This window comes from Pipistrellus kuhlii, unplaced genomic scaffold, assembly GCF_014108245.1.
Source record: "Pipistrellus kuhlii isolate mPipKuh1 unplaced genomic scaffold, mPipKuh1.p scaffold_m20_p_12, whole genome shotgun sequence".
Classification (NCBI taxonomy): domain Eukaryota; kingdom Metazoa; phylum Chordata; class Mammalia; order Chiroptera; family Vespertilionidae; genus Pipistrellus; species Pipistrellus kuhlii.
The window spans coordinates 14,825,722-14,852,320 of record NW_023425427.1 but is presented as its reverse complement, the minus strand read 5'-3'; the positions used below and the strand labels follow the sequence as shown (position 1 = coordinate 14,852,320).

The following is a 26,599-nucleotide window of genomic DNA, read 5'->3' as shown; positions in this document are numbered from 1 at the left end:
TTCAAAAGGTGTGTCTTCTCACGAAGACGGGTTACTCTGGGCTTTCTGTGGAAGAATGCTATTCCACACCCATGAGAGAATTCACAGCACCATGGTGGGAGGAATCGTCCCCGTCCCCAGAAGGAGCAGATGTGTGGTGCTTGTGGCTCCCCACAGCGGGTAGGGAGGCAGCTGTTCACAGACTGGATATGGCAAATTGTATGACGTGCTGTCTTTCTGGGGCGGGCAGCCAAGCAGTGGTGGGAAGGAGGGGGCTCTGCAACCCCCTCCCCCACTGCCTGCTGCCCACGCCTGCTGATTCATGCAGGATGGAGAGCCTGGGTGTTCCAGAAGAAATCCGAAATGGCTCTCTAGTGAAACCCAAGGCTTTGGAAGGAGATTAGGGACTTGGAGGCAAGGGGACAGTTTCTTCTCTGCTTCTACTTTTAAAGGTCATCATTTTGGCAAGGAAAGGAGGATGTGGGGAAATTAATGTTGCTGAAGGTCAGGATGTGACTTATATGCCAGATGATGAGCCCCTGGCAAAGAGTGGCACTCGCTGCTCCAAGATTGGCACCGCCATGTTTGCAGGGAGAATTACCCATCTATTCAAGAGGTGCTAGATTGAAATTTGCGTGGGAGAGAAAAAGTATCCAGAAAAAAGTATAAAACCAGATACGATGCAGGTAGCACATAATATATGAGGCATTTAAAAGGAAATCCTCAGGGACTGTCATATCTCTGCATATCGAAGTACAAAGTATGGGCAATGATGTTAACTCTGAAACTTTGGGGAAAGATGGTAAAGCTGAGCACAGATGTCCAACTCCCACCTAAGCTACCTCCTTCTGAAAGTGACAGGAAGGACCAAGGCAGTATAAAAATAGGGGGAATCTGCTTCGGCATGGGAACATAGGAGAGAGTGCCATCAATATGCCACCAACTTTGAGGAATTTCTGCTAGGTACAGTGCCAGTGAAAGCAGATTGAACTGACTCACAGCTCTCCTTCCTGAGAAAGCAGTATGGTGCTGCAGGGAGGGCGGACACGCTCACAGGACCCACCTCACAGTCTCAGATGGAGAGTGAGTGAATGCTGGAGGAGAGGCTGGGCCACAGCAGGGGTGCAGAGCCCATAAGGGGGAGCCCGCCTCTCATGTGCAGCCCGCAGCCTTCTGGAGTAGCGGGGCCATTAGACCCAAGAACAAGCAAAGCCTAGCCAAGCCCACCTTCCCAGGACCAACTGGGAGAGCTCTGAGCCACAGCAGGTAGAGAACAAAGAAGAGATCAGGAGGAACAGTGCACATCTGGACCAGCTGTGCTGATACACTAGAGAAGAAATGCCCACAAAATGCCTTGGGCTGCTTGTCCCTGGCTAGTAATGTGAAACTTCATCACCCAAATTTCCAAGTTAATATTTGAGGTGAGGAATCCTAGCATCTAGGTAAAATAATGAGAGGGACCAAGATAACTGACCCATGCTATAAGCAATAGCAGTCCAGGAAAGACCTAAAAGGCACATTAAACCTATGAGATTTTTCTGAAACATAAAAGAGGCAAATAAGAAATGCATGCAGCTGAAACCGGTTTCGCTCAGTGGTAGAGCATCGGTCTGCGGACTGAAAGGTCCTGGGTTCGATTCCAGTCAAGGGCATGTATCTTGGTTAAGGGCACATCTCCGGTGGGGGGTGTGCAAAAGGCAGCTGGTCGATGATTCTCTCTCATCGACGTTTCTAGCTCTCTATCTCTCTCCCTTCCTCACTGTGAAAAAAAATCAATAAAATATATTTAAAAAGAAAAAAAAAAGAAAAAGAAAAAAGGAAAAAAAGAGAAATGCATGCAGAGGAAGAACATCACCTCTAAAAAGATCTGCACTAGAACAAGAAGTCAGCTGTCGTGTCTGTTTTGTACTTGAAGGAGTTTAAAGAAAACCTGGTCTCTAAGATGTAAGAAATGTGATATGCAATAAAAGAGACTGAAACTAAAAGAAGCGGGAAGAGATTAGCTGACAAGAAATAAAAATGTTATGAGAATTTTAAAAAGCATTAGAAACATTAAAGAGCAGAATTTAATTGTGGAAAGCTGATGTATGTTATGGAGGGCGGCATTGAGATATTCACTCAGAATAAAGAATAAGGACTAAGATAAAAATGAACAGATTGAAAAATAATAATATGAAGAATAAATGAAAGAGACTCTCTTGTGAATTATAGTTGACCCTTAAACAATGTGGGGATTAGGGGCCCTGACCCACTGGCGCAGTAAAAAAATCTGCGTATAAACTTTTGACACCCTCAACACTTACCTAGTAATAGCCTACTATTGACAGAAGCCTTACCACTAAGCCTTACAACACAAACAGTTGATTAACACATACTTTGTATGGCATATGTATTATATATTGTGTTCTTACAATAAATAAGCTTGAGAAGAGAAAATGTTATTAAGAAATCATAAGGAAGATAAAATATTTATTGAAAAATATCCATGTCTAAATGAATCCCTGCAGTCAAAACTATGTTGTTCAAGGGTCAAATGTAATGGTATTTCTAAAAAGATATCAGAACAAGAGTAATAACTAAAGATTTAATAGAAAAAAATTGCAATCTGAACATCCAGTTTTTCAAATAAATATGCTAATCAGCCCAACTGGTATGGCTCAATGACTGAGTATCAACCCATGAACCAGAAGGTCTCGGTTTGATTTTCCGTCAGGGCACATGCCTGGGTTGCAGGCTTGAGCCCCAGTAGAGGGGATATAGGAGCCAGCCAGTCAATGACTCTCTCACCAGTGATGTTTCTATCCCTCTCTCACTCTTCTTTCCTCTCTTTGAAATCAATAAATAATTTATTTTTAAAAATGCTAACCATACTTCAGACAAACACCCAACAGGTGCTGTATTTTCTTTATTAATTCCAAGAATTAAGAAAGAATCCTACATAAAGAAAGAAAGAATCCTACAAGCATCCAGCACATGCAAAAAAAAAAAAAAGACACTACAAGGAATCAACTCAGATTGCTTCAGATTCATTATAACATTGATGAAATGTCTAGAGAGGTTTGAAAAATAACATTATGATAATAAAAATCTATACTTTATAGGAGAAGCCACAGAGAAAAACTGTGATCTATGTCATAGCATGGAAGATGTAAAAGTCATATACCCTTCCTGAAAAATATTACTCAAAGATATATTCATGCCATGGAAAGATAAATTAAAGACACAACTCATAAAAGATTGTCATCAGAAATAGAAGCCCTATACATTTGAATCTGAATCTAAAAATCATAGTTATTATAATCTAGTTTTAAAATAAAATCATATCTCAAATAACAATTGAAAATTATTCACAATGTAAAGAATAATGATAAATAAAAACTCAAATGATAATAATACAAAATTAGAGGTGATGAGGAATGGGTCCTAAATAAATGTGCTAATTTATGTAGCTAACAATAGATTTTCATTTTTGATTGGTACTTAGAGAAGTAGAACCTAGTATTTTAAACTGAAAATATAATTATACAGTACTCTTATAATAAGGATGTCATATTATTTAGTTAAAAGTATAGAATTTGGTCAAAACTGTAATCATACACAAATTTACTGGTTAAATAAATTTGATAGCAATTAAAAGAGTAAAATGTAAGAATGCAAATCAAGAAGTTAGAAAAAGAATGGCAAAACAAACATAACTAAAGAATGAAGATATTAATAAAAATAAAAGCAGAAGCAAGTAAATAAGAAAGTAAGTATAAAAGCAGTGCCAATAAAAATCCAAGTATTGCTGAAACCGGTTTGGCTCAGTGGATAGAGCGTCAGTCTGCAGACAGAAAGGTCCCAGGTTCGATTCCAGTCAAGGGCATGAACATTGGTTGCAGGCACATCCCCAGCAAGGGTTGTGCAGGAGGCAGCTGGTCGATGTTTCTCTCTCATTGACATTTCTAGCTCTCTATCCCTCTTCCTTCCTCTCTGTAAAAAAAAAAAAATCAATGAAATATATATATTTTTTAAAAATCCAAGTAATGTTCTTTGGGTTAAAAACACACACAAGACAATGAGATGTTTCACTGAAAATTTAACTTGTGCTTTTTTGCTACATGTTCTTTAGCGAGAGAAATGTCTGGGAAACGTATCTGTCTCCAGGAGCAGGAGCAATCTTTAAAGGGAAGACAAGTAGAGGCCACCCTCCCGCCCCCAAGCAACTAAGGTTTCTGCTTTAAGGAAGATTAGCTACACTCTGCAGCAAAATGGAATAAGACCGTTTAGAGATAGGGTTCTAAAAGAAACCCTCTCAGCCTCTTGGGGGTTTGGATATCTAAGAAGAAAAAGACAACACAGGTTCCGGATCCACGGGAGAGAAATGACCAAATCACTCCAGCAGTTCCTGCATCTTGGGAGCGGCTCCACATGGAAGAAAAAATACTGTTGAAAGACGTTGCCACCTGGAAACCTGGTGAGGAGCTTGAGGATGCTGGTAATGTATCCAGGGACCTGCATCAGTGGAGGTAACCAGTCCGACCAGTGTTAACAGCACCGCCAGTGGCAGTAGGCAGCAAGGCTGCAGAACACAGGCTCTTCCACTTGGTGATGGAAAGACCACCAGTGCTGGCTAGTTTGGAGGACGGTGCTGCTTGGAGAGGGAGGTGCTAACTCAAGGAAGTGTGGCAGGTGGAATGCTTGATTCAGATTTAACTTGAAAAAATTAAGATGTGTGATCATATTTTACATGCTGAATTTAAGATGTTAATACCAATTACATCAATAAAGAAGCAAACTAACTAGTCTAATCAAGGAAAAAAGTTGGGGGGGGCACTTTTTTGAGAAAGAGCACATAACAGAAGACATAGACATTCTAAAAATTTTACTAAAGCATGTGGTAATAAATTTGAAAATCTCAAGGAAATGAACTATTCTCTGAAAAATATAAATTTCTAAAATCCACACAAGAAGTATAAACCTAAAGAGATCAAGAAGCATGGGAGAAGTCACAAAGAACTTGCAACATGAGTGAGGTGAGGGACATAAAATCCTGATGGTTTCACGGATTGTTGTTTTTTTAACTTTTAATTTTCAAAGAGAAGCTAATTTGTATATTCTATAAACTGTTCCAAGGCATGTAAAAAGATAGAAAGCTTTCTGATTCCCATTGTAAATCTATGATAAATCTGAAAATGAAACCTGATTAAGGATGGCATAATCACAGTAAAATATAAGTTTCTCTTACATGTACTTACAGGGGGAAAAATCCCAGATAATTAAATTGATTAAAAGAATAGTGCAGCATAACAAAGATAGGTTTATTTTAAGAATGCTAGTATGGCTCATTGTAAATATGAATTCAAAGTTCATTTATCCAGGAGCATCTAGATTTCCAGTAGGCAGATCTAGCTAAACATTCTACTAATTTTCCTCTTTAAAACTTAATCCTCTGCATTTTTTTTTCAAGTTAATAAGTAGTAACTTATTCTTTTCAGTAAGCTTTCTTTTCTTTTCTTTTTCTTTAAAATGATTTAAATATTTTGTGGAAAATGTACATAAAATTTACCATTCTATTTTTAAGTGAACACTTCAGTACATTCATATCATTGTGCAACTATCACCACCATCCATTTCCAGAACATTTTTTCATCTTTCAAAACTGGGATGCCTCATTTTCTTTTACTCCACACATAGATTCCATCAAGAAATCTACTTTGTCAGCTCTACTGTAAAAAAAGATCAAGAATCCAATTGGTTTTCATTATTTAGTACAAGTCACTACGCTCCACTCAGACCTTCTTATAATGTAAGACAGATAAAATTCTCCTTCCTTTTAAAAACTCTCTAGTAGTCTAGAAATAAATCCATACTATTATGGTCAATTGATTTTCAGCAAGGATGCCAAGATCATTTAATGGAGAAATAATAGTCTTTTAAACAAATGGTGCTAGGACAACTGAATCACCTCAGACCAAAAAAAGAAAGAAAAAAAAGAAAAGAAAAGAAGTTGGACCCTTACCTCACATAATATACAAGAATGGACAAACACCTAAATGTAAGAGCTAAAACTATAAAACTCCTAGAAGGAAACAGGCTCAAGTCTTCATGACCTTAGATCAGACAATGGTTTCTTAAATATGACACCAGAGCACAAGCAACAATAACAAAGAATGAGCAGATAAAAAGGACTTCACCAAAATTAAAAACTTTTGTGCAAAGGACACCATTATGAATGCATCAAGACAACCCACAAAATGAGAGGAAATATTTACAAGTCATGTATCTGTTAAGCATCTAGTATCTAGAATAAATAAGGAACTCTTACAACTCTACAGCGAAGACAACCCATTTAAAAATTGTACAAAGGAATTAAATAGGCTTTTCTCCAAAGAAGATACATCTATAATAATAAAAGTATAATATGCTAATTACACCAGACAGCCAAATGATCTTCCGGATGTCCTTCTGGATAAAGCCGTAATCTGCAACCATGGGATCAAGGCAGCCGCTGTGGCTGCAAAGGCCTACTCTTGCATAATTTCATGCACTGGGCCTTTAGTGTGTGTGTGTGTGTGTGTGTGTGTGTGTGTGTGTGTCTGTGTGTGTGTGTGTGTGTGTATATATATATATATATATATATAATCACTATTGATGTAGATTCTAAAAAGACATCTGATATTTCAGATGGTTCAAACACTGAATAAATAAAAAATATAACATCTCAACATGAGGAAGAAGATCTGTTCTTTCAATAGACATATCTTCCAACAACATTCTCATTAAAGTCAAGAACAAGACAAGAATTTTCATTATTATCAGTATTTTTAAATATGACTACAGGATATTTAGCGAGTGAGGCATTAGTAATAACAATTGCAAATATATATTGGAAGTTCCTTTGGGCACTGTTCTAAGTCCTAAGTACTTTATATGTATTACCTATTTTAATACTCACAACACCTGAGGTGATATGAGTATGTTCCCATTATTGGGGACACAGAAAAGTTAAATAATTTGCCTAGCTGAGCTAGAATGAGAACCTAAGCAGTCATTCTATTCTAACCATTATGCTGTACCACCTCATAAAAATAATTTAGATAAAGATGCTATAAAGCTGGAAAACAAAGCAAATTTATTCTCGCTCTAGTTGGTATTATTGTCTATACCTAGAAAGCCCGAGGGAATTAAGAGAGGAAAAACTACCAGAAGTAATTAGAATTGAAAATGGTCAATCATAAGATATATATATACACTAATCAATAGCTTTCCTATATTCTAGCAATAAACACTTTTAAATGTCAAGAAAAATATATCCCATTCCCTAAGGCAAGAAAAATACTTAAAAATAAATTCAACATCAAATGGAAAGGATCTATATAAAGAAAATAACAAAACTTTATGGAAGATCTAGTAAGAAATTTTGAATAGAGAGATGTTCTATGTTCATAAATGGATAGATTTGGTATTAATAAGATGTCAAGTGTCCCCCAAATTAATTCTAGAGTTATTGAAATTAAAATAAAAACCCCTATGCATGCATATAAGCCTAACCAATGGACACAGACAAGAGGGGGTGGGGGGTGGGGGAAGAGAATGGGGGAAAATAAGGGGAGGAAATAAGGACACATATATAATACCTTAATCAATAAAGAAATTAAAAAAAAAAAACCCTACTGCATTTTCCAATTGCCAAGGAACCTTACAAAAATTAAATTGTTGAAAATAAAGGCAGTTGTGATAAATGAAGGGTGGACTGCATTTTATTCATAGCCAATGGAATGTGAATAATGTGCATCACTTCCAGCCTAGTCCACAGACGCCTTCCACATGATATTCTTCCATGGGTGTTTCCCTTCAAGTCCACAAAAGGAACTTCAAAGCCACATGCTGAAAGTGGCAGAACTTTGGTCAACTTGAATCCCAGGATCTGAGAAGTCTACCACACTAACCTGTTCCTGACTCAGAACTGCATGGAATAATAGTCAGAAAGCTAGGATGCCAATTCCAAAATAAACAGATCAAAATTTTAAAACTCGCCCTAACCAGTTTGGCTCAGTGGATAGAGTGTCGGCCTGCGGACTGAAAGGTCACAAGTTTGATTCCGGTCAAGGGCATGTACCTTGGTTGCGGGCTCATCCCCAGTAAGAGGTGTGCAGGAGGTAGCTGATCGATGTTTCCCTCTCATTGATATTTCTAACTCTCTATCCCTCTCCATTCCTCTCTGTAAAAAAAAATCAATAAAATAAATTTTAAAAAAATTTAAAAACTCAGGTATAGTATAAGCCATACTGTCCAATAGAATGGCCACTAGCCACATATGGTTACTGAGAATTTGAAATGGTTAGTTTCACATCTTGAACTGATAGTATTTTGGATACATTTCATTAAATAAAATATGCTAACTATTATTAAAGTTAATTTTACCTATATCTTTTCAGTTTTTAAAATGTGGCTACTATAAAATCACACGAGGCTTGCATTATATTTCTATTATACATCTGGTCTACAGTTTTTATTTTCTAAAGAGAATATTTAGCAAAGGTATTTTATTTTTATTTATTTGTATTTTTTTAAAATATATTTTATTAATTTTTGTACAGAGAGGAAGGGAGAGAGATAGAGAGCTAGAAACGTCGATGAGAGAGAAACATCGACCAGCTGCCTCTTGCACACCCCCTACTTGGGTGTTTTAAATGAATACCTTAGCAAAGGTATTTTAAATGAGTCAGGAAAATATATATTAATTAAATGCTGGAAGAATTATTGAGTGACTATGGGGATAGGAAAAGAAAAATCCAGTATTTGAGGTCACATACTAACATATCAGGTAAGTTTAAAAATGAAGTAATAAAAGTACTAGGAGAAAATGTAGGTGAATATTTACAAAAATTCTTGTGATGGAAAGAGCATGCCAAGCTTAAAAGTGAAAAAATGGCCTTGATAAACTTGACTATATAAAATATTAAAAATTTTCAATATTATCAAATAACATAAAAAGCAAAATTGAATGTCACATGAAACATGGGGATATATCTGCAACAAATGTGACAAAGGCCTACTATGCTTATTTTATAAAGAACTCCTATAAATCAGTAAGAAAAAAAACACTCCAATTGGAAAATGTGCCAATAACATGAACAGCCAATTTATAAAAGGAGACACAGAAATGAAAAAGATTCCTAGTAGAAAAGAAATTCAATCTTAGTAGTAATCAAAGAAATGCAAATTAAAATAGCAATTGCCAAGGATCAAAAAAGAATAATATGCGATGCTGGCAATGAGTGCTCTCATATACTGTTATGAAGTTCTAAATTGGTATGATCTTCCTGGAGGACAATTTGGCAACATGTACAAAAGGCTCCAAAATGTGCATACTATTTCTAGGAACTTATCCTCTGAAAATAATCAGAGATATTCATATTAAAATACAAGTATGAGTTTATTGCATTGTTGTTTTGCAATCAGGAAAAAATTGGCAACTACTTCCATGTAATGAGAGCTTCTCCTTGAGTAATTATGGCATGCCCACAGGGTAAAATATTTTCAACAGCTATTGAAAAACAAAAAACAAAAAACCCCACCAGCAATAGAGAATATATATCTACCTCCTGTGTTAGCACAAGTTCCTCCAAATGGCAATTTTTTTAAAAGGGAGAAAAATCTCTAGTGATTCTGGAAAGCCATGAAGGAAGACCATCAATGAGCAGAATATTCGTAGAACTACTGGAATATAGGAAGGAAGGGCATAGATTGTAGGATAAATAAAACTTGAGGAAAACACAACTCAAAATACATCAAAGGGGGCTGTGGCACAGGTGGGGCTGTCCATGGGGTCACCAGGTCCAGAGTGGACAGGCCATGATGAGCCACGGTGGTAGAGAGTATTGCTGGCCTGGGAAAAGATTCCCACAGAATTGCTAAGTTAAAGAAGCCATTTCTGTAGTAAGAGCAAGTATTTGTTTATATATGTTCACTTATATGCACTGAAGAAACTGTCAAGACACATGCCTATAGATATTAACAATGACCTTTCAGTGGCTCATGTTTCATTTTCCTTTGTGCTCCTCTGTGTCTTCCAAGTTTTCTGCATTGAGTACATATCAATATTATGGTTAGAAAACAATAATCAGTATTTTAAAATAAAAAAGCAAAAATAAAAACAAAGAGAAATTGAAATCTTTATGTAAGAAAGTAACTACAGTTTTCTTCTTCTTCTTCTGAAGCGCTGCAGTAACCCCCTGTCTGGTTTTCCAGACTCTAAGCTACATGTCCCATTCTGCCCTCAGGATTGCTGCCAGCTCTCACTCCCCATTTAAAAACCTTCTATGGCTGCCTACCACGGACAGGTAAAGTCCAAACAAAGAGGCATGCAGGGCCTTCACTGTCCTTCCTTCCTCCCAGCCCGTTCTCCCACTTCTCACCCTGCACACTGAGCTACCCAGTCCTAACAGACTGTTTGCCAGTTATGAAAGGCTCCATGTGCCTTCCAACTCCACTCCTTTGCTCCTGTTACCCAAGCCTGGCAGATGGGCCTTGGGGAGAACTGCAGCCAGAACCAACCAGAATAGCTCTGTGGACCTACACACTACAAGATGCGCTGCCCTGTTAGCCAAATATTCTGGGAAGTGCAGTAGGCGCAGGTGTGGCGGGACAGTGCAGGCCTCTAAGATTCAAGGTCTGGAAAATAAAAATTAAATGCAGAATCCCATGGTGAAAATTCCGGGGGACTGTGAAAAGGTCCCCTTGAGACATGGATTTGTTGGTCTGTATATCCACTTCCTTGCTTCCGTGTGTGTGTGTGTGTGTGTGTGTGTGTGTGTGTGTGTGTGTGTTGGGGCGGGGGCCGGGACGGGGGGTGCGGTGTGAGGGGAAGGCAGGTGCGAATACTGGTCCAGACCTTCGGCCTCCTCTCCGCAAAGGCAGGCACAAACCTGGTTAAACACCCACACCTGCCACCTCTTGGCTGTGAGACCTTGGCAAAGTGACTTGATCCTTCCTGAGTCAGCGCTACAAAACAGAGACAGTACCATGCTGGGTGACTGAATGTCATCACCTGCACAAGCAGGCATCCCGTAAATGGCAGTTGATGATGTCATAATTATATTTACCTACCTGGTGCAAGAGCTGCTTCCAGGGCTGAAGTCACGCTCTGGGAACCGGGCCCAGGCCATGCAGGAGGCCTGGGGAATGTTCCTGGTGAGGGCTTTAAAGTCACTATGGGTATTCAGGATCCCTTGCCCCCACCCTCAGAAACCTCCAGGATCTCTCTCACTCAGTGTTCCGGGATCCATTGGCCTGGGTGGAGCATGTATTTATCTTATATCACAACCCTGGGGAGCTGAGAGTGGCATTCACCCAGCCTGGCATGAGCCCTGGTGCTGGCACCACAGACCCACAGGCAAGCACCTGTCCGCTCTGAGCAGGGTCCAGAACAGCTCTTTTAAGAATTGGTATGTGTGTGGTGGGAGAATGCTGAGCTCTGAGTACCTGGCATGGAGGGTTAAGGAGGAAGCATCCAGTAAGCCCCAGGGTCTTTCTCCTTCCCTTTGGATGGGGCAGCCATCTCTGACCTATTTGGAGAGAGGGAGGAGGAGAGAGAGTAGGCCATCTCTCCCAAGAGCAGAAGCTTTGGGCCAGTACAAGGCACTCAACTTGGAGATCTGCTTTTTGTCCAAAGGATTAGCCATTGCAGCCACCACAGGACAAAAATCTTTGTGTGCAGACCCAGCTATGCCACCAGTTTAGCAGGAGCACTGGAAACTGTTCTCACCCCATGGGGTCTTCTCACTCTGAAGGGATGGATCTGGCAAGGCACTTGCTACACTCTCCCTACACTTATATGAAGGAAGAAGTGTTTCTTGAACCCCAGAGTCAGCCCCAGAAGGCTAGGCCTCAGAAGGCTGAAGGCCTGTAGAGCCCATTCTTGATCTTTACCTGGAGTCTCTACCTTGAATATCTGCATTGGACCAGGGCTTTAGGGAAGAACCTATTGCCAGTACTACCCTCCATATATCACACACCCCCATCTGTCAAATGAACAAGCAACCTTGTGCCTTCATCCATCCCAGTGATCCCCAAACTGTAGTGTTACTTACACCCCCTTAGAGGCAATATCCCTGCATAAGCACACCAACTATGTGCTCGCTAGCTTAAACAATCTCACTTTCCAAATGCCAAAGAGGCTGCAACAAACAGAGCCTTGGTGTGGGCAGGATGGATAGATCTGAAGCAGTCCCTGCTGGCTGGCCCCCAGCCGGGTCTCTGCCAGAGCTGAACATAAGAGCCAAGGAGAGGATGTTTCTTGCCTGCGGACAGACAGCTACTAATAAGTCACCTAAGAGCATTAGTAAGTTCTTTAGGAAAAACACTGGGGCACGGATGGGACCCTAGTACCTTCAGGATTAAGATCCGATCAGTCAGGAGTCCCCTCCTGCCTCCTAATGTTTAGAGGATCTTTGGAGATGTGGGCTGCACAGGTGATCCTGCTGCCTGCAGGGAAGCCATGGACATGGACCAGAGGTGGCACAGTCCTTCTAGCGAGCCTGGCCCTTTTCTTAAGAACATAGTGGCCTCCGCTGAAAGCTGCCCGTTCCTCCAACACAGGGGTTCTCAACTGCATCAGAGGGTCTGATTCACAGGAACTATTCTCACCCCCATGGGGTCTTTCCACTTTTCTTTGCTCAAAATAAAAAGTTCCTCAAATTTGCCTCTCTAATGAGTTCCCAGGTGACAATGACACTGATGCTGTTATTCCAGGGACCATACTTTGAGAACCACTGCTCTAGAGAATGAGATCACCTGATCCTGCAAAAAGAAGATTCTGAAATGTTGACAACTCAGATGAACTTCCCTGGATAATGAGGCCAAAGAAAATCACTCAGATACAGACTACAGTGTGTGCATTGCCAACGCCACCCAGAGTGGCCACGTGGTAGGTTCCTGGTCACTGCTGGTTCCAGTAAATTTTCCATTGAGATCTCTAGAAAAATCCCCACCAGTAAACAATGTCATATCCCAGGAAGACCCAGTTAAGAAACAGCAGCCTGGCCTGGGCTGGGTTCTCTGGGACTGTGACTTGCTGACTTGGCCAGCTCCTCCCTTTGTCCTGATGGCCCCTGGGGACTCAGCACAGGGGCTTGGATTTATCGGCACCCCTTCTCCCCCCCTCCCACCCCCATCGCACCATCGCAGGTACAGGCCGACTAAGCACAACAGAAGGCCTAATGGACCGAGATACCCTCTTGAACATACACATGCCACAAAGCAGGCAGGGTGAGGGCACTGAGAGGTCAGAGTGGCTCTTGTCCACAGGGGCTCTCCAGACCTGCGGTGGTGGGTGACGGATGAGGAGACAGATTGTAAATTACACTGCACTGTGCAAGGAACTGGCACCAGGAGGAGCAGAGGCAGCACACCTGATCCAGCCTAACGAGGCATGTTGGGTCCAGTGTGGCAGAGGATGTTCCCACAGAGAGAGAAGCCAGCACAGAGGTGTGGCTGGACCAAAAGAGAAAGCGACTGCATGTGAGACAAAGGAGGAGGCCTCAGGGGACTGTGAAGGGTCTTAGCCACACTGAGGAGCTCAATCCTGCTCGGAAAGCAGGGAAGGCTGATGACTCTAATAAGGTTAGCTCCCGGGTTAGATGCAAGCACCAAGTCTTCCGTCCTCCACTGCAGAAGTGTCATCCAGGCTACCGTTCCATAACAATAGGCGATAAGTTTAGAGGAAGGAACCAGAGGCTCCTTTGGTGGGGCAGATGGTGACTTGGCCAGCAGGGAGGACCTCAAAGGGCCAGGCAGGGCTGCGAAAGGCTGAAAGGGCACGTGCTTTGAAGGAGAAGCTCTTGCAGATGATGCCCTTTTGGTCTTGGACAGATCAAGGGCCTCAGTGGGTTCCAACATGTGGGGGAGGCCTCTGGCACGGAAAGGTCAGCCCCAGAAAGCTCCAGATAACTGAGGACAAGTGGCTGGCAGGGAGTCTCCACGCCAGCTTGGAGGGTGGGGAGGGAGGGAAGTGATGCTAGTGGCAGGTACAAAACCGAGCCACACCGCTGGGCTCCTGAATGAAGGTCCGCTATGCGCTAAGGACCCAGATTCTAGGTGATAAAAAAAAATAACAGCTACCCCGTGCATGGTGTTTATTATGAGCCAGGCACTTCTATTAGCACATTAGGTTTCTGAGCACATTTAATCCTCATGACCACCCTAAGAGTTAGCACTGTTATCCCCATTTTCAAGATGAAGAAATGGAGGCATAAAGAGGCAAATCATTCTCATGGTTACACCCTTGGGAATGGCAGGATTAAGGTCATCAACCAGATCTCTCTAAGTCCTCATCACAAATTCTCTAAGCTAATAATGATTTTAGAGTCAACTTACCCATCTTCCTTAACTTATAGAAGGGGGAACCGAGTCCCAGAGAGACTGAGTGATTTGTCCCAGGATACACAGTGGTTTAATTGCATCAAAAACTGGCAGCCAGAAGAATCAGTGATGGGACCTGGAACTGGGGGGAGAAGCCTAAATACCCTGTTACTCTCTGCTGGTCCTTCCAGACACTGGTGCTCACTGCCTTTCTCGCCACCCAACCCTGCCTCCATCCTGTGTCTGCAGTGCCCACATGGATGTCACTCAGCATTCTTGCCTCTGACTTCTTTGCCCCTGGTGATCTCTACCGTCACTTGGCTTTAGCTATTCACACACAGCCAGGGCCTGGCTCCTCAATCCCTACATCCTCCTCCAGCTATGACCACAGCTTCCCCTCCTTCTAGCTCCCTTACCCCCACATCACCAAGTTTGTAAGAGACTCCCAGGGCTTCACTTCTTCCAAGCCCACAGTTCACCTTCCTGCCTACCCCGCTCCATCTTGGGGCCCATGGACCAACCTCTCAGCAGCACCCTCAACCTCCCACATCCACTCTGTCTTCCGCCTGGCAGAGTCCCAGTGCTGGGGCAAGGCTATTCTCCACCTTCTCCATCCTACTCCACAGCCACCGTTCTGCGGAAGACAGTCACACTGCCAAGCAGACTGGGTGACTCTCAGTGCGAGGGCTCCCATCACCAGAGGGCATCATTTCCACCCTGTATTCCTGAGCCAGTGGTGGAGGACAGAGCATTGGGGGCACATTGAAATCACCCAGAAAGCCTAAAGGGGTTCTAATGCTGGGATCATTTCATGTAACTGTTCTGAGGGATGGCCTGGGCACCAGCATTTGTAAAGCCCCCCTGTTGATTAAAAAATGTACCCTATCCTTATAGGAAAACTACTCAGCTGTATAAGGAAACAAATTTCGGATACGTGTACATGAATAGACTACAAAAACACTGTGCTAAAAAGAAGCCAAGCACAAAAAATACTGGTTATATAATTATATGGAAATTTCAGAAAAGGCAAAACTATAGAGCAAGCAAACAAACCTGGGGTGGGATAGGATTGATGACAAACGGGCATGAGAGAACTTTTAGAGCGACAGGAGTGTTCTAAGACTGGGCTGTGACGATGGCTGCCCATAAACTTTTTAAAACTTTATAAACTTTCTAAAAATAATTGAACTATGTATTAGCAATGGGATGAGTTGTATGCAATATAAATTATCCCAATAAAGCTGTTAAAAGTGTGGGCAGGGGAAGAAGGAAGGGAAAAAAACCCAAGTTATAAAATTTAAAATATTTTTTGTATTAAAAATAAATTCCCCTGGTGATCCCAATGAGCAGCCAGAGTTGAGACCCCAATGAAGGAGGCCTGATACCTACTGACCTCAAGGCCATGTTCATTCCTCTCTGGCCCCCGACAGCTCAGGGCTTGGCACATCACAGGCCACATCATTATTTTTTAAGTGAATGGATTTGCATTTCTAGAGTCTGTCTCATGAATGGTGGCAAAGAGAAAGTCCACTTAATAGCACCACGTATGCAAAAGTCTTTCATTTATTTTTTTCTCACTTCCCAGTGCCTGTGAGGTGGGACTAAATCTCCCTATTTTACAGAAGGGAAACGAGGATCTCATTCAGGTGAAGTGAATTGCCTGGTGTCAAAGCTGGGCCTAGAGATGGGCACATCTGACCCAAAACCTGAGTAGCCTCTGGGTCACCACTCATTGGCCTTAAATCTCAGTTGTTCCGGGTTCGAAGGAGCAGCTGGTTCCAAGGTGGGATGGCCCTCAGCTCTTCCCCTCTCAGTCCCAATGTAATGAGCTAATTGGGATTGAGGTTTCCCCCCAACTCGCTCCAACTTCAGGGTTGCTTTCATTTGACATTCCTTCCAGTGCACCAGTCCGGAACAGAAGTGCTGGATGCTGCAGATCGACCAGTTTCATAAAAGGAATCCAGTTTCCTTTGCACTCACAAAAAGCTGTTAGGCCCTGGCGAGTTTCCAGGGCCCGCACTCCGGCGATGCAGCCCAGACATCAGGAGAGGGATGTCAAAGCCCTTGGGCACAGAGAGGAGTCAGCTGGGCGGAGAGATTTAAATCGAAAGGGGTTCTTGCCAGCAATACCACCAAGCAACATCCTGTCCTCAGAGAGGAGGTTTCCCTCTGAGGCCCTGAAACCGGCTGAGAGCCCCCACACAGCGGTGCAGGGATGGAGATGTGCTACCAAACTGTCAATACCTGACCCCAGTGGGTGGGGACGGCATAATGGAGAAAACACTGACCAGTACCCCGGAGGTCCAGGTCCGGCTTCCAGCCTCAGCTGGGCTCTTCACCAGCATGTGCCCCGGGGGCAAGAGGCAAGCCTCAATTCCCTCCTCGGTCAGATGGGAAGCATAACTCTTCCCTACAGGGAGGTTGGCTGTGAGAGTGTTAGGGGATCCATAAAGCACTCAACCAAGCCAGGACTGAAAATGTAATCTCTTTAGGTCAAGGCTTTCAGGTTTTTCAAATCTTCCAGGTCACGTGCAGTTCGCTTGTGACTATAGGAAGTTATGGATGGAAAGAAGGAACAATGTCAGTCTGGAATGTGTCTGGACCAGGATTTAGTCCTGAGTTTTTGTGAACAATCTTTCATGACTTCAGAGATGCTCTGAAACCCTGAACATTTTCCCATCCCCTCTCTGGGCCTCAGTTTCCCCTTTTAATACAATAAGGGTGGTAGGGAAGTGTCTCTAAGGGCCCCTCAGGCTCTGACAGCCAAAAACTCTGACAGGTCCCTCCGAATTGCTGCACAGTCCCATGTTAATGGGGCCACAGACTGGCCCTCCCCATCCTCCCCTTCAACCAGTTTCATACTCATTTCAGAACATTTGTGGCCGCCTGCATAAAGGGCAGCCTTTCAGCAAAAGCCTCTTCAGCTTTGGCACTGAGTCACTCCCGCTGGAGGTCAAGTTTCCTTTGTGCCTCACTCTAGGGTTTGAGAAGCAGAGAGGTGAGAAGAAGAGGGCCAGTCTTGCCTGGGAAAAGCATGCCTTGTTTGGATAATCACAGATGTTGGGGCCAAACTCTTAGGTTTTTCAAGCACCTGCCAAAACATCCCTCTTTGTGCATCAACTTTACAGTTTACAAAGTTCTTTCAAATCCATGACTCATGGATTTTGGTAAGAATCCTGAAGGGATAGGAGAGGAAATCACAGGTGAAAGAAGAGAGGTGACTTCTCCAAGGTCAGTGCATCGAGAGTGGCCTGTCCCTCCCATGGGAGAGATGGGCAGAGCCTCAGAAAAGTAAGTGCAAGGCTGGAGTGGAAATCAGGTCTATTAATTCCCAGCCCCTTCTGCCCCTACCCTCCTGCTGGAAGGGGTGGGTCCTTTCCAACTCCTCCCACTGAGGTTGGCCTGGACATCTGTCTCACCCCTTTCCTCCCCACAAGGCTCAGTGTTTTTCTCTTGGACAGCTAAGCACACCTGGAATGTCTTGTTGGAAGGCTCCACATATCAAGGAGAAAGGAAAGTAGGAATTATAAGGAGAATGGGAAGAAAGACAAGAGACAATTTTGCCCTCATCTGAGTGGGAACACTTTTTAAACCTTTGATAATATGCACTCTTAGTAAGAGTGTGGGAAAATGGGGATTTTCAAACATATTGTGGGGCTAGAAATTAGAACAGCCTTTTTGGAGGTCAATTTATCTCACTATTTTAAATGACTCAGTAATTCCACTTCTAGAAATCTGCCAGGTGGGAAGGGGTTGGCTGTGAAGTTAAAAAGCTATACACATCCATAGGGGCCTGGTTCAATAAATTATCATCTATCCATCTGACAGAACACCATGGACCATTAATAAGAATGCGATCAATCAAGACTTCTAAGATCTGTTGCAAAATGAAACAAACAAAACTTATAGTATGACATCACTGAGTTTAAATAAATATAATGAAAAAGAACTGAGCAGATGAGCACTGAACTGAGAGTAGGAGAGAATGTGGGATTTAGGGCAATTAGCAACCCTTTTATTTATTTATTTTTTACTTTATATTTTGTTTTTGTTTTTTGTTTGTTTGTTTGGTTTGTGTTTCAAGTACTACAGATGTCCTCCACTTTCCCCTCATAACTCCCCCTCCCTGTCATGATTTTCAGATGGTCACTACAGCATCAGCAACAAGGACAACAGACCTATAGGGGCGGTGAAGGAACGAGCCACAGGAGTTAGCCAAAGGCACAATGAAAGGGAAGGGTTCGCTCCTGAGCTATCTAGGACGGCGGTTTTCACCTGTGCCATGCACAGTCAAATTCCGCAGCCACCAGCTCTGTGTTGTCAAAGGTAAAGCAACTTTGGTCCTGCAAATAATGTCTGCTTCAAAGCCCTGTGATACTGCCCATCCCGGATTCAGCCAAATGCCCTTGCCTGGAGATGACGGCGGCCAACGGGGAGCTGAGAGCATGACCCCTCAGCAAAGCGTACCTCGGAGAATCTCTGCACGTCTTGGGTTAGTGTGCCCACGCGCTTCCACTGGAAGTGCTTTAGCAGCTTCAGGATGGCTGGATTCACCGCGTTGTCTGATGGGACAGTCCGGAAGAAGTAAGGGTATTTTTTCTTATCAGCCAGGACAGGTGTGGTTGCTGCAAAGGAAAGCTGAAAAACACAAAAGAGAGGACACTTTTACTGGTGGGCCTCACTGCTCTGAGAATCTTTTGGAGCAGAAGAGACCTTTAGTTCTGACTTTGGCAAAAACACACAGGGCAAGATCTTTTAAAACCTTTTTACTATAAAAGTAATGCATTATAATGAAAGAGGATATTTAAAAAATGCAAAATAAAAAAAAGAAGGAAAAAAAATGAGCCAATAATTTACCCCTCACCAAAGAAGCACCATTAATGTTGTAGTTTATTGCCTTCTTGTTGTTGTTGTTTTTCCCATGCACATTAATTAAAAAAAAAAAAAATCCGGAGGTCATTTCACATATGTAATTGAACTGTTTTTCTTTCCCTCCCTCCACTCCACACACATTTAACATTATCTTACAAGTATTCAGACATCCTATTAAAAACTCTTTGTAAACATTTTCACACCTGTATAATATTCTAGTAAATAAACATCATTTATTGAATCATCTCTAATTGGGAGGCATTTAGAATATTTCTAATTTGTCATTATTGCCATATTACTCTGCAAGTATCCTTGTGCACAGAAGTGTTTTTTTCTAAATTTCAGTCTGTTTCTATAGGATAAAAGTCTGTGATATAGAATCTCCCAGATAAAGGATATGTGATTTTAAAGACTTGATCCTTACTTCCAAAAATGATTGTATTAATTTATAGACCCACTAGCCAGGTATGATTAGAGAACCAATTTTACCACATTCTTGTCAACAGATGAATTAAAACATTATTTTAACTTTATAATGATTTATCCCTGAAAAACTAGAATCATGTTGCGATCCTTGGTTATGCATAATGTTTATCTTTTTCCATGTGGTCATTAACCAGTAGTATGTTCTATTTCAGGAATTTAATTTTCTGAGTGGTATTTTAATGCTTTTCTTATTGAGTTGAATGAAGACTTTTAAATGTACTAGTATAACGTTCAAACTCAGACTGTTCCGGTTGCTGTAAGTATCCCAGTTCGTTTGCTTTCCCATTTTGTGCGTGTATTTTAATTTACACTAAGTAGTCAAATCTGCCCCTCTTCCCTCTTATTATTTCTTCTTTTTCTTTCAAGTGCCAGTAAGTTGCTAAATTGGATTTTAATGATGTTCTACAAGGCCTAGCTTAAATGTCACCTCTTCCTTAACATTTCCTCTGATCTCTGCTCTCCCTTCCCTTGGCCTAATCCACAGAAGATGCCTATCAACTTTTTTTATTTTTGCTGTGTGATTGTGGGAGAATGGTATCTTATAGTTCTAATTTGAATTTACCTTATTATTAGTGAGAGTGAGTATCTCTTTCTATGTTTGAGAGCAATTGGCATCCTTTGCCTGTTTTCCAACTGGACTCATATTTTGGATCAACTGGTAGAAATAATCTCTTAGATTAAGGAAATTAGCCCTTTGTAATATAAGTTACTAATTTCTCTCCCAGTTTGTATATCTTTTCTTTTGATGTTTTTTATAGTGTCTTCTGCCATATGGAAGTTTTTTTTTAAAATGTGGTTGAATTTATCTACTTTTAAATTTTATGTCTTCAGGTTTGGTGTTGTATTTCCCACTCTGAGATTATAAAAACTGCTTCATGATTTCTTCTAATCTGTCATCTTTCCCTCCCTTCTTCCTTCTGTTTCCCTTCCTCCCTCTCAGTTCATTCCTTTCTTTCCTTCATTTGTTTCATTTAAAACTTTGATCCAAAAAGAGCATGGTTAAAGCAAGCTCACTCTTTGCTACCACCAGCTTCCGTCCCAAACTTCCCAGTAGCAGCTCCAGATCTAATACTTCTCAGAGTCCAACTTCAGCATCCAAGGAAATAGCATCCTGGCACCCTCAAGCACCAGCTGAAGATGCTCTTGAAACCTGAGGAAGCATCCTTCCCGCCTTCTTGCCCTGAGACTGGCAGAGTGGGGGCAGTGGAGATCTTGTCCCTTTTCCTGATCTGTCTCAGAGGGTCGACAGCCACTACCCAGGATCCCTGGATCTCCTGTGTCCCCTCAGCACCTACACTGTTGGTGTGTGAAGCTGAACACACACCAAACAGCTCACCTGGAACTAAAGAGCCCCTATAAGAACCAATTTTTAAGATCCTCAGAGACAGGGACGTCATCCCTAGATTGGTAAAGGTCAAGGATAGTGTGGCTGTTTAAAATTACAATAAGGCCCAAATGGGAAGAGCCTACAGAGAGGAGAATCCCAGCTGGACAGATTGAGGAACACTATCATTCTGAGTGGTTCAGCAATGAAAAGCCTGCTATTTAAAGTAGTGAGACCCCTGTGTCTGGAGGTATGCAAACAGAGGCTGAATCATGACGTAGAGAGGACAGAGAGGGGCTTTAAGATGTCTACCAGCTCCCCAAACACTGTAAGAAAAAGCTTGTGTGGGTGTCTATGTGCAGACAGACACAAATTTTTCTAAAAAGAGGATCCACTGCTTCTATCAGATTCACAGAGGACCTTAAAACCCAAACAGGATCAGCACTCCAGCATGCATGTGATCTTGAGATCCCATAGTGAGCTCCACAAAAAGAAGCTCCGCAGTCCCCAAAAACCCAATGTTCATAATTTTTTTTTCAATGTTAAAACGACCATTCGAGCCTCCTAGAGCTACCAGCACAAGAAGGAGCTATTAGAAAAACCAGAGAGCAACTATTTCAGGGCCTGCAATGGTGTATGTGCCGTCACATCCCCCCAAAATGCGTCCCTAATACATTTTGGAAAATGTTGGTTTTCTGATGCGATTTCTCAATCACACTCTGGTTGATACTTTGCCATTATTGTCCCATTAGTTCCAGGTCCACAATTAATTGTTGCTTGAACAACCTCATATGTTTGCCCTGTAGGTAATTATAGTGGTTACTGTTCAGTGAATAAATGGTTCATTGTGTTTACAATGGGCTTGGAGTACAATATATGCCCCGGGTCTAAATCATGTTGGGTGCAAAATATTAACTGGCGTTGACATTTTCTGCATGATTTGAGATAATGCACACTTGGATTACATGGCTTGGCCTCGCTGCTCCTCTGGCTTTCACCTCCTAAAACTCCCTTCCATGGGCAAAGACTTCAGATGCCTACTAGCACTGCTGGATTGGAGAAACCTGCAAAATCACATAGCTCTGGGATTCTCTACCCTGGCTGCACATTGGAATCACATTGGAAGATTTTAAAAAATTATACTTAGTTCCACTCCAAACCAACTCAATCAGAATCTCTGGGTGCAAGGGCTGGCATCGGTATTATTTTAAAACTTCTCAGGTGATTGTGATGCCCAAGGAGGGTCGAGAACCCCTGATATAGATCAACACCCTTAGCTTTTCTTTCTTTCAGTTTTATTTTGTATTGGTTTCAGGCATAGAGCTTAGTGATTAGACAGTCATATACTTTACATAGTGTTCCCCTAGATATTTTCAGTACCCCCACTGGCATCACACATAGTTATCACAATATTATTGACTATATTCCCTAATCTTCACTTAACTTCCCTGTGACTATTTTGTAACTACTAATTTATATTTCTTAATCCCTTCACTTCTTTCACCCAGTGTCCCCTGCTCCTTTCTGGCATTCACCAGTTCACTCTCTGTCTCTACATCTGTTTCAATTTTGTTTGTTCATTTCATTTGTTCTTTAGATTGCACATGTAAGTGAAAGTATATGGTATTTGTCTTTCTCTGACTGACTTACTTCATTGAGCATAATACCCTCTAGGTACATGCATGCTTCACCAAATGGTAAGATTTCATTCTTTTTTTTTATATATATATATTTTATTGATTTTTCACAGAGAGGAAGAGAGAGGGATAGAGAGTTAGAAACATCGATGAGAGAGAATCATCGACCAGCTGCCTCTTGCACACCCCCTACTGGGGATGTGCCCGCAACCAAGGTACATGCCCTTGACCAGAATCGAACCCGGGACCCTTCAGTCCACAGGCTGACGCTCTATCCACTGAGCCAAACCAGTCCCAGCTAGATTTAATTCTTTTTAAAATAAAATTTTATTGATTTCAGAGAAGAAGGGAGAGAGAAACACCAATGATGAGAGAGAATCACTGACCAGGAATGTGCCCTGACCAGGAATCAAACCATGACTTCCTGGTTCATAATTTGACATTCAACTACTGAGCCACTCGGCCAAGCTTCATTCTTTTTTTATGGCCATGTAATATTTCATTGTATATACTACAGCTTTTTTATCCACTCATCTATTGAAGGGCACTTGGATTGCTTTCATCTTTTGGCTATTCTAACTAATAAAGAGGTAATATGCAAACTGACTGTCACTCCAACACACAAGATGGTCATCCCCATGTGGTCAAAAATGGCCACTCCCATATGGACACAAGATGGCCAGTAGGGGAGGGCAGTTAGGAGTGACCAGGCCAGCAGGGAAGTGCAGTGGGGGTTACCAGGACAGCAGGGAAGGGCAGTTGGGGGCAATTGGGCTGGCAGGAGAGCAGTTAGGCATCGATCAGGCTGGCAGGGGAGTGGTTAGGGGGTGATCAGGCTGGAAGACAGAAGCAATTAGGAGCAATCAGGCAGGCAGACAGGAAAGGTGTTGGGAGCCAGTAGTTCTGGATTGTGAGAGGAATGTCTGACTGCTCATTTAGGCCCGATCCCACTAGGATCATGCCTAAATGGGCAGTTGTACATCCCTCAAGGTATCTCCCCCCACCCCCACTGCACCCCCCCTGCACAAATTTTGTGCACTGGACCTCTAGTTGTAAAATATGCTGCTATGAACATAGGGATGCATATATTCTTTTGAGTTAGTGTTCTGTTTTTCCCCAGATATATACTCAGAAGTGGAATCGCTGGGTCATTAAGGCAAATCCATTTTCATTTTTTATATATTTTTAATTTTTTAAATCTTCACCCAAGGGTATGTGGTTTTTTAAAACTGATTTCTTTAGAGAGAGAAGGAAGGAAGGGAATGGATGGTAGGGAGAGAAACATCAATATGAGAGAGAAACATGGAGCAGTTGCTTCCCATACACAACTGACTGAGATTGAACCCACAAACTTTCTGGTGTATGGGACAATGATCCAACCAACTGAACCACCTGGTCAAAGCCCAAGGCAGATCTATTTGTAATTTTTAAAGGAAACTCCAAACATTTTTGCTAGTGGCTCCACCAACAGTGCACAAAGCTTCCCTTTTCACCACATCCTTACTATAACTTGTCATTTTTTATTTATTGCTGATGGCCATTCTGACAGGTTAACACCTTTAGTTTTGAATAAGTAGGCTGAGACCCAGAAATGGGAAGATATTGAGATAACCACAGTGGTCAATGAAAGAGAGAGAATCAGGACTCAAATCCAGGTCTAAAGAACTCTCATACTAGTGCTTTCTCCTCCTGATGGCTGTTCCCCTGCCTTGTATGTACTTGCTCCACCTTCCTCCCCCAGCACAATCACTCAGCATCTTGAAACACAAGGCCTGTTGCTAAGGGCCTTAAACTTGACAGACTTAACCTTTCTGACTCTCTGGCCTTATTTCACACAATTGAGTCTATTTCTATATTCACTGTGATTGTGGCTTTGAGTTAAATCCCTAAAACAAGGATTTATTTGAGAGTAGTTTTACATTTATTTTATAGTGCTGTTATTTCTAGTTTTATTGCATTGTTTTGAGAATTTGGCATGTAGAGTGTTTGTTTTTGGACTTTATTGAGATTTCTTTTGTGGCCTATTATACAATCAATTTCTGTACAAGTTCTATGGTGGCTGGAAAAACAGATGGAGTCTCTAGTTGTAAACTATAAAAATTATCAGATTACTTATGTATAAGCAATAAAACCAAACTAACCAATTATATTATCACATGTTTTATATTTTTATTTACTTAACCTATCAAAAACTGAAAGATTATTAAATCTTTCTCCATTGTCTCTCACAATTTCTGGGTGGGGCAAAAGCAGGCTTACAGTTGTATGGAAAAAATAATACAATGAATAACAAATAATAATACAAGAATAAACTCTGTTTCACATATTCACAACTGTAAACTTACTTTTGCTCCACCCTGTATTTCAACAGTTTTTGCTTTACATCTTTTGATTTTATGTTGTTTTGAGCATAAATGATCATTACAATTATACTGTTATTTTTCAGCAATGCATACACTTGCCTAATACAAATATCAGGTACTTAATATATAATCATTGAGTAAACAGAGGATTAAAATATTTTTCAAGGTAAAATAAACCCCTTTGTCATTTTATTGTTTTGTTTTATATTATATCTTGCTTGGTATTAATATTGAAACTGTTACGTTATTTTTGCATTGCCTGTCATAGCACTGATTCTCCTATTGGTATTCTGTTAAGATTGTTTTAAGTGTATTTCTTGAAAAGAATACGTGAATGAATTTTAAATATATACGCTTATTAATGTAATGAATACTTGGTTTTGCATTTATCATCTTGTTAGCAGTCTTACTCTTTTCAAGGCTTTCTTTTTATTTCCTTTGTCTCCTTTGATACTCAGATTATATATCTACTCTTCTCCATTCTGGATATATTAACCTTGCTTCTTGTTTCAACCTTCTGGAGTACCACTTAATATTCTGAAAAATAGTGTGGGATTGAAAACTTGCCCAGAATGAGCCTCTATTTGTTTGACACATGGTAGAATTTAGCTGGGTATACAATCCTTAAACTATCACTTTCTCCCTTGAAATTATGAAGTGATGCAAAGGAGAAATCGGGGCTAGTTTGATTGTTGTTCAGTTGTAGGTATCTAGTTTTCTCTGTCTGGATGCTAAAACAAAAATTTTTCTTTTTTCTTAGAATTATAAATTTTGCCAAGATAGCTCTAGCTGTAGCACTCTTTAAAAAAATTTTTTTTTTATTGATTTCAGAGAGGAAGGGAGAGGGAGAGAGATATAGAAACATCAACTCTCTCAGAATACTGGAGAATCATTGATCGGCTGCCTCCTGCATATCCCCTACTGGGGATTGAACCCACAACCCAAGCATGTGCCCTTGACTAGCATCAAACCTGGAACCCTTCAGACCACAGGCCAAGACTCTATCCACTGAGCCAATCTAGCTAGGGCTTGCTGTGGCACTCTTGATTTTCCTAGAACACAAGAAGTCCTTCAATCTATACACCCAAGTTTTTAATTCATAAAATATACACAAACATATAAATATATACTATTTATTATATATAATATAAAATATATACTATATATAGTATTATATGTAATATATAATACCATACTTACTATATATATATTTGTATTATATAATATATATTCTTTTCTGTCCTCCAGAACACCTGATTATCTGTGTTGTCTTTTCATTCTCCAAATCCTTATCTGTCACATTTTCTTCCATGACTTCATTTCTTGGTTCTTGTCCTCTGCATTCTGGAAGAGCATCTTATTTTATTTCCTTTTGTTACAGGGTATGAGTACGTTGAGTTTCACTAATTTCTGGTGAAATGACTATACCATTTACTGTCCCAGTAGCAGGGCACAAGGTTTTCATCTCATCATGTTCTATCCAAACATTTAAAAAATATTTTTAATTGATTTCAGAGAGGAAGGGAGAGGGAGAGAGAGAGATAGAAACATCAATGATGAGAGAGAATCATTGATTGGTTGCCTCCTGCATG

The 26,599-nt window shown here is 41.2% G+C and overlaps 1 protein-coding gene across 1 annotated transcript in view; it reads right to left on the bottom strand.

Moving 5' to 3' along the window:
• The window catches only part of GABBR2 (gamma-aminobutyric acid type B receptor subunit 2), a 304,115-nt gene that overhangs the window by 162,854 nt on the left and 114,662 nt on the right, over positions 1-26,599 (bottom strand). Inside the window, exon 3 of the mRNA XM_036433225.2 lies at positions 18,793-18,963. Within this exon, the coding sequence (XP_036289118.1) occupies positions 18,793-18,963 (171 nt within the window). The remainder of the gene's footprint in view (positions 1-18,792; positions 18,964-26,599) is intronic.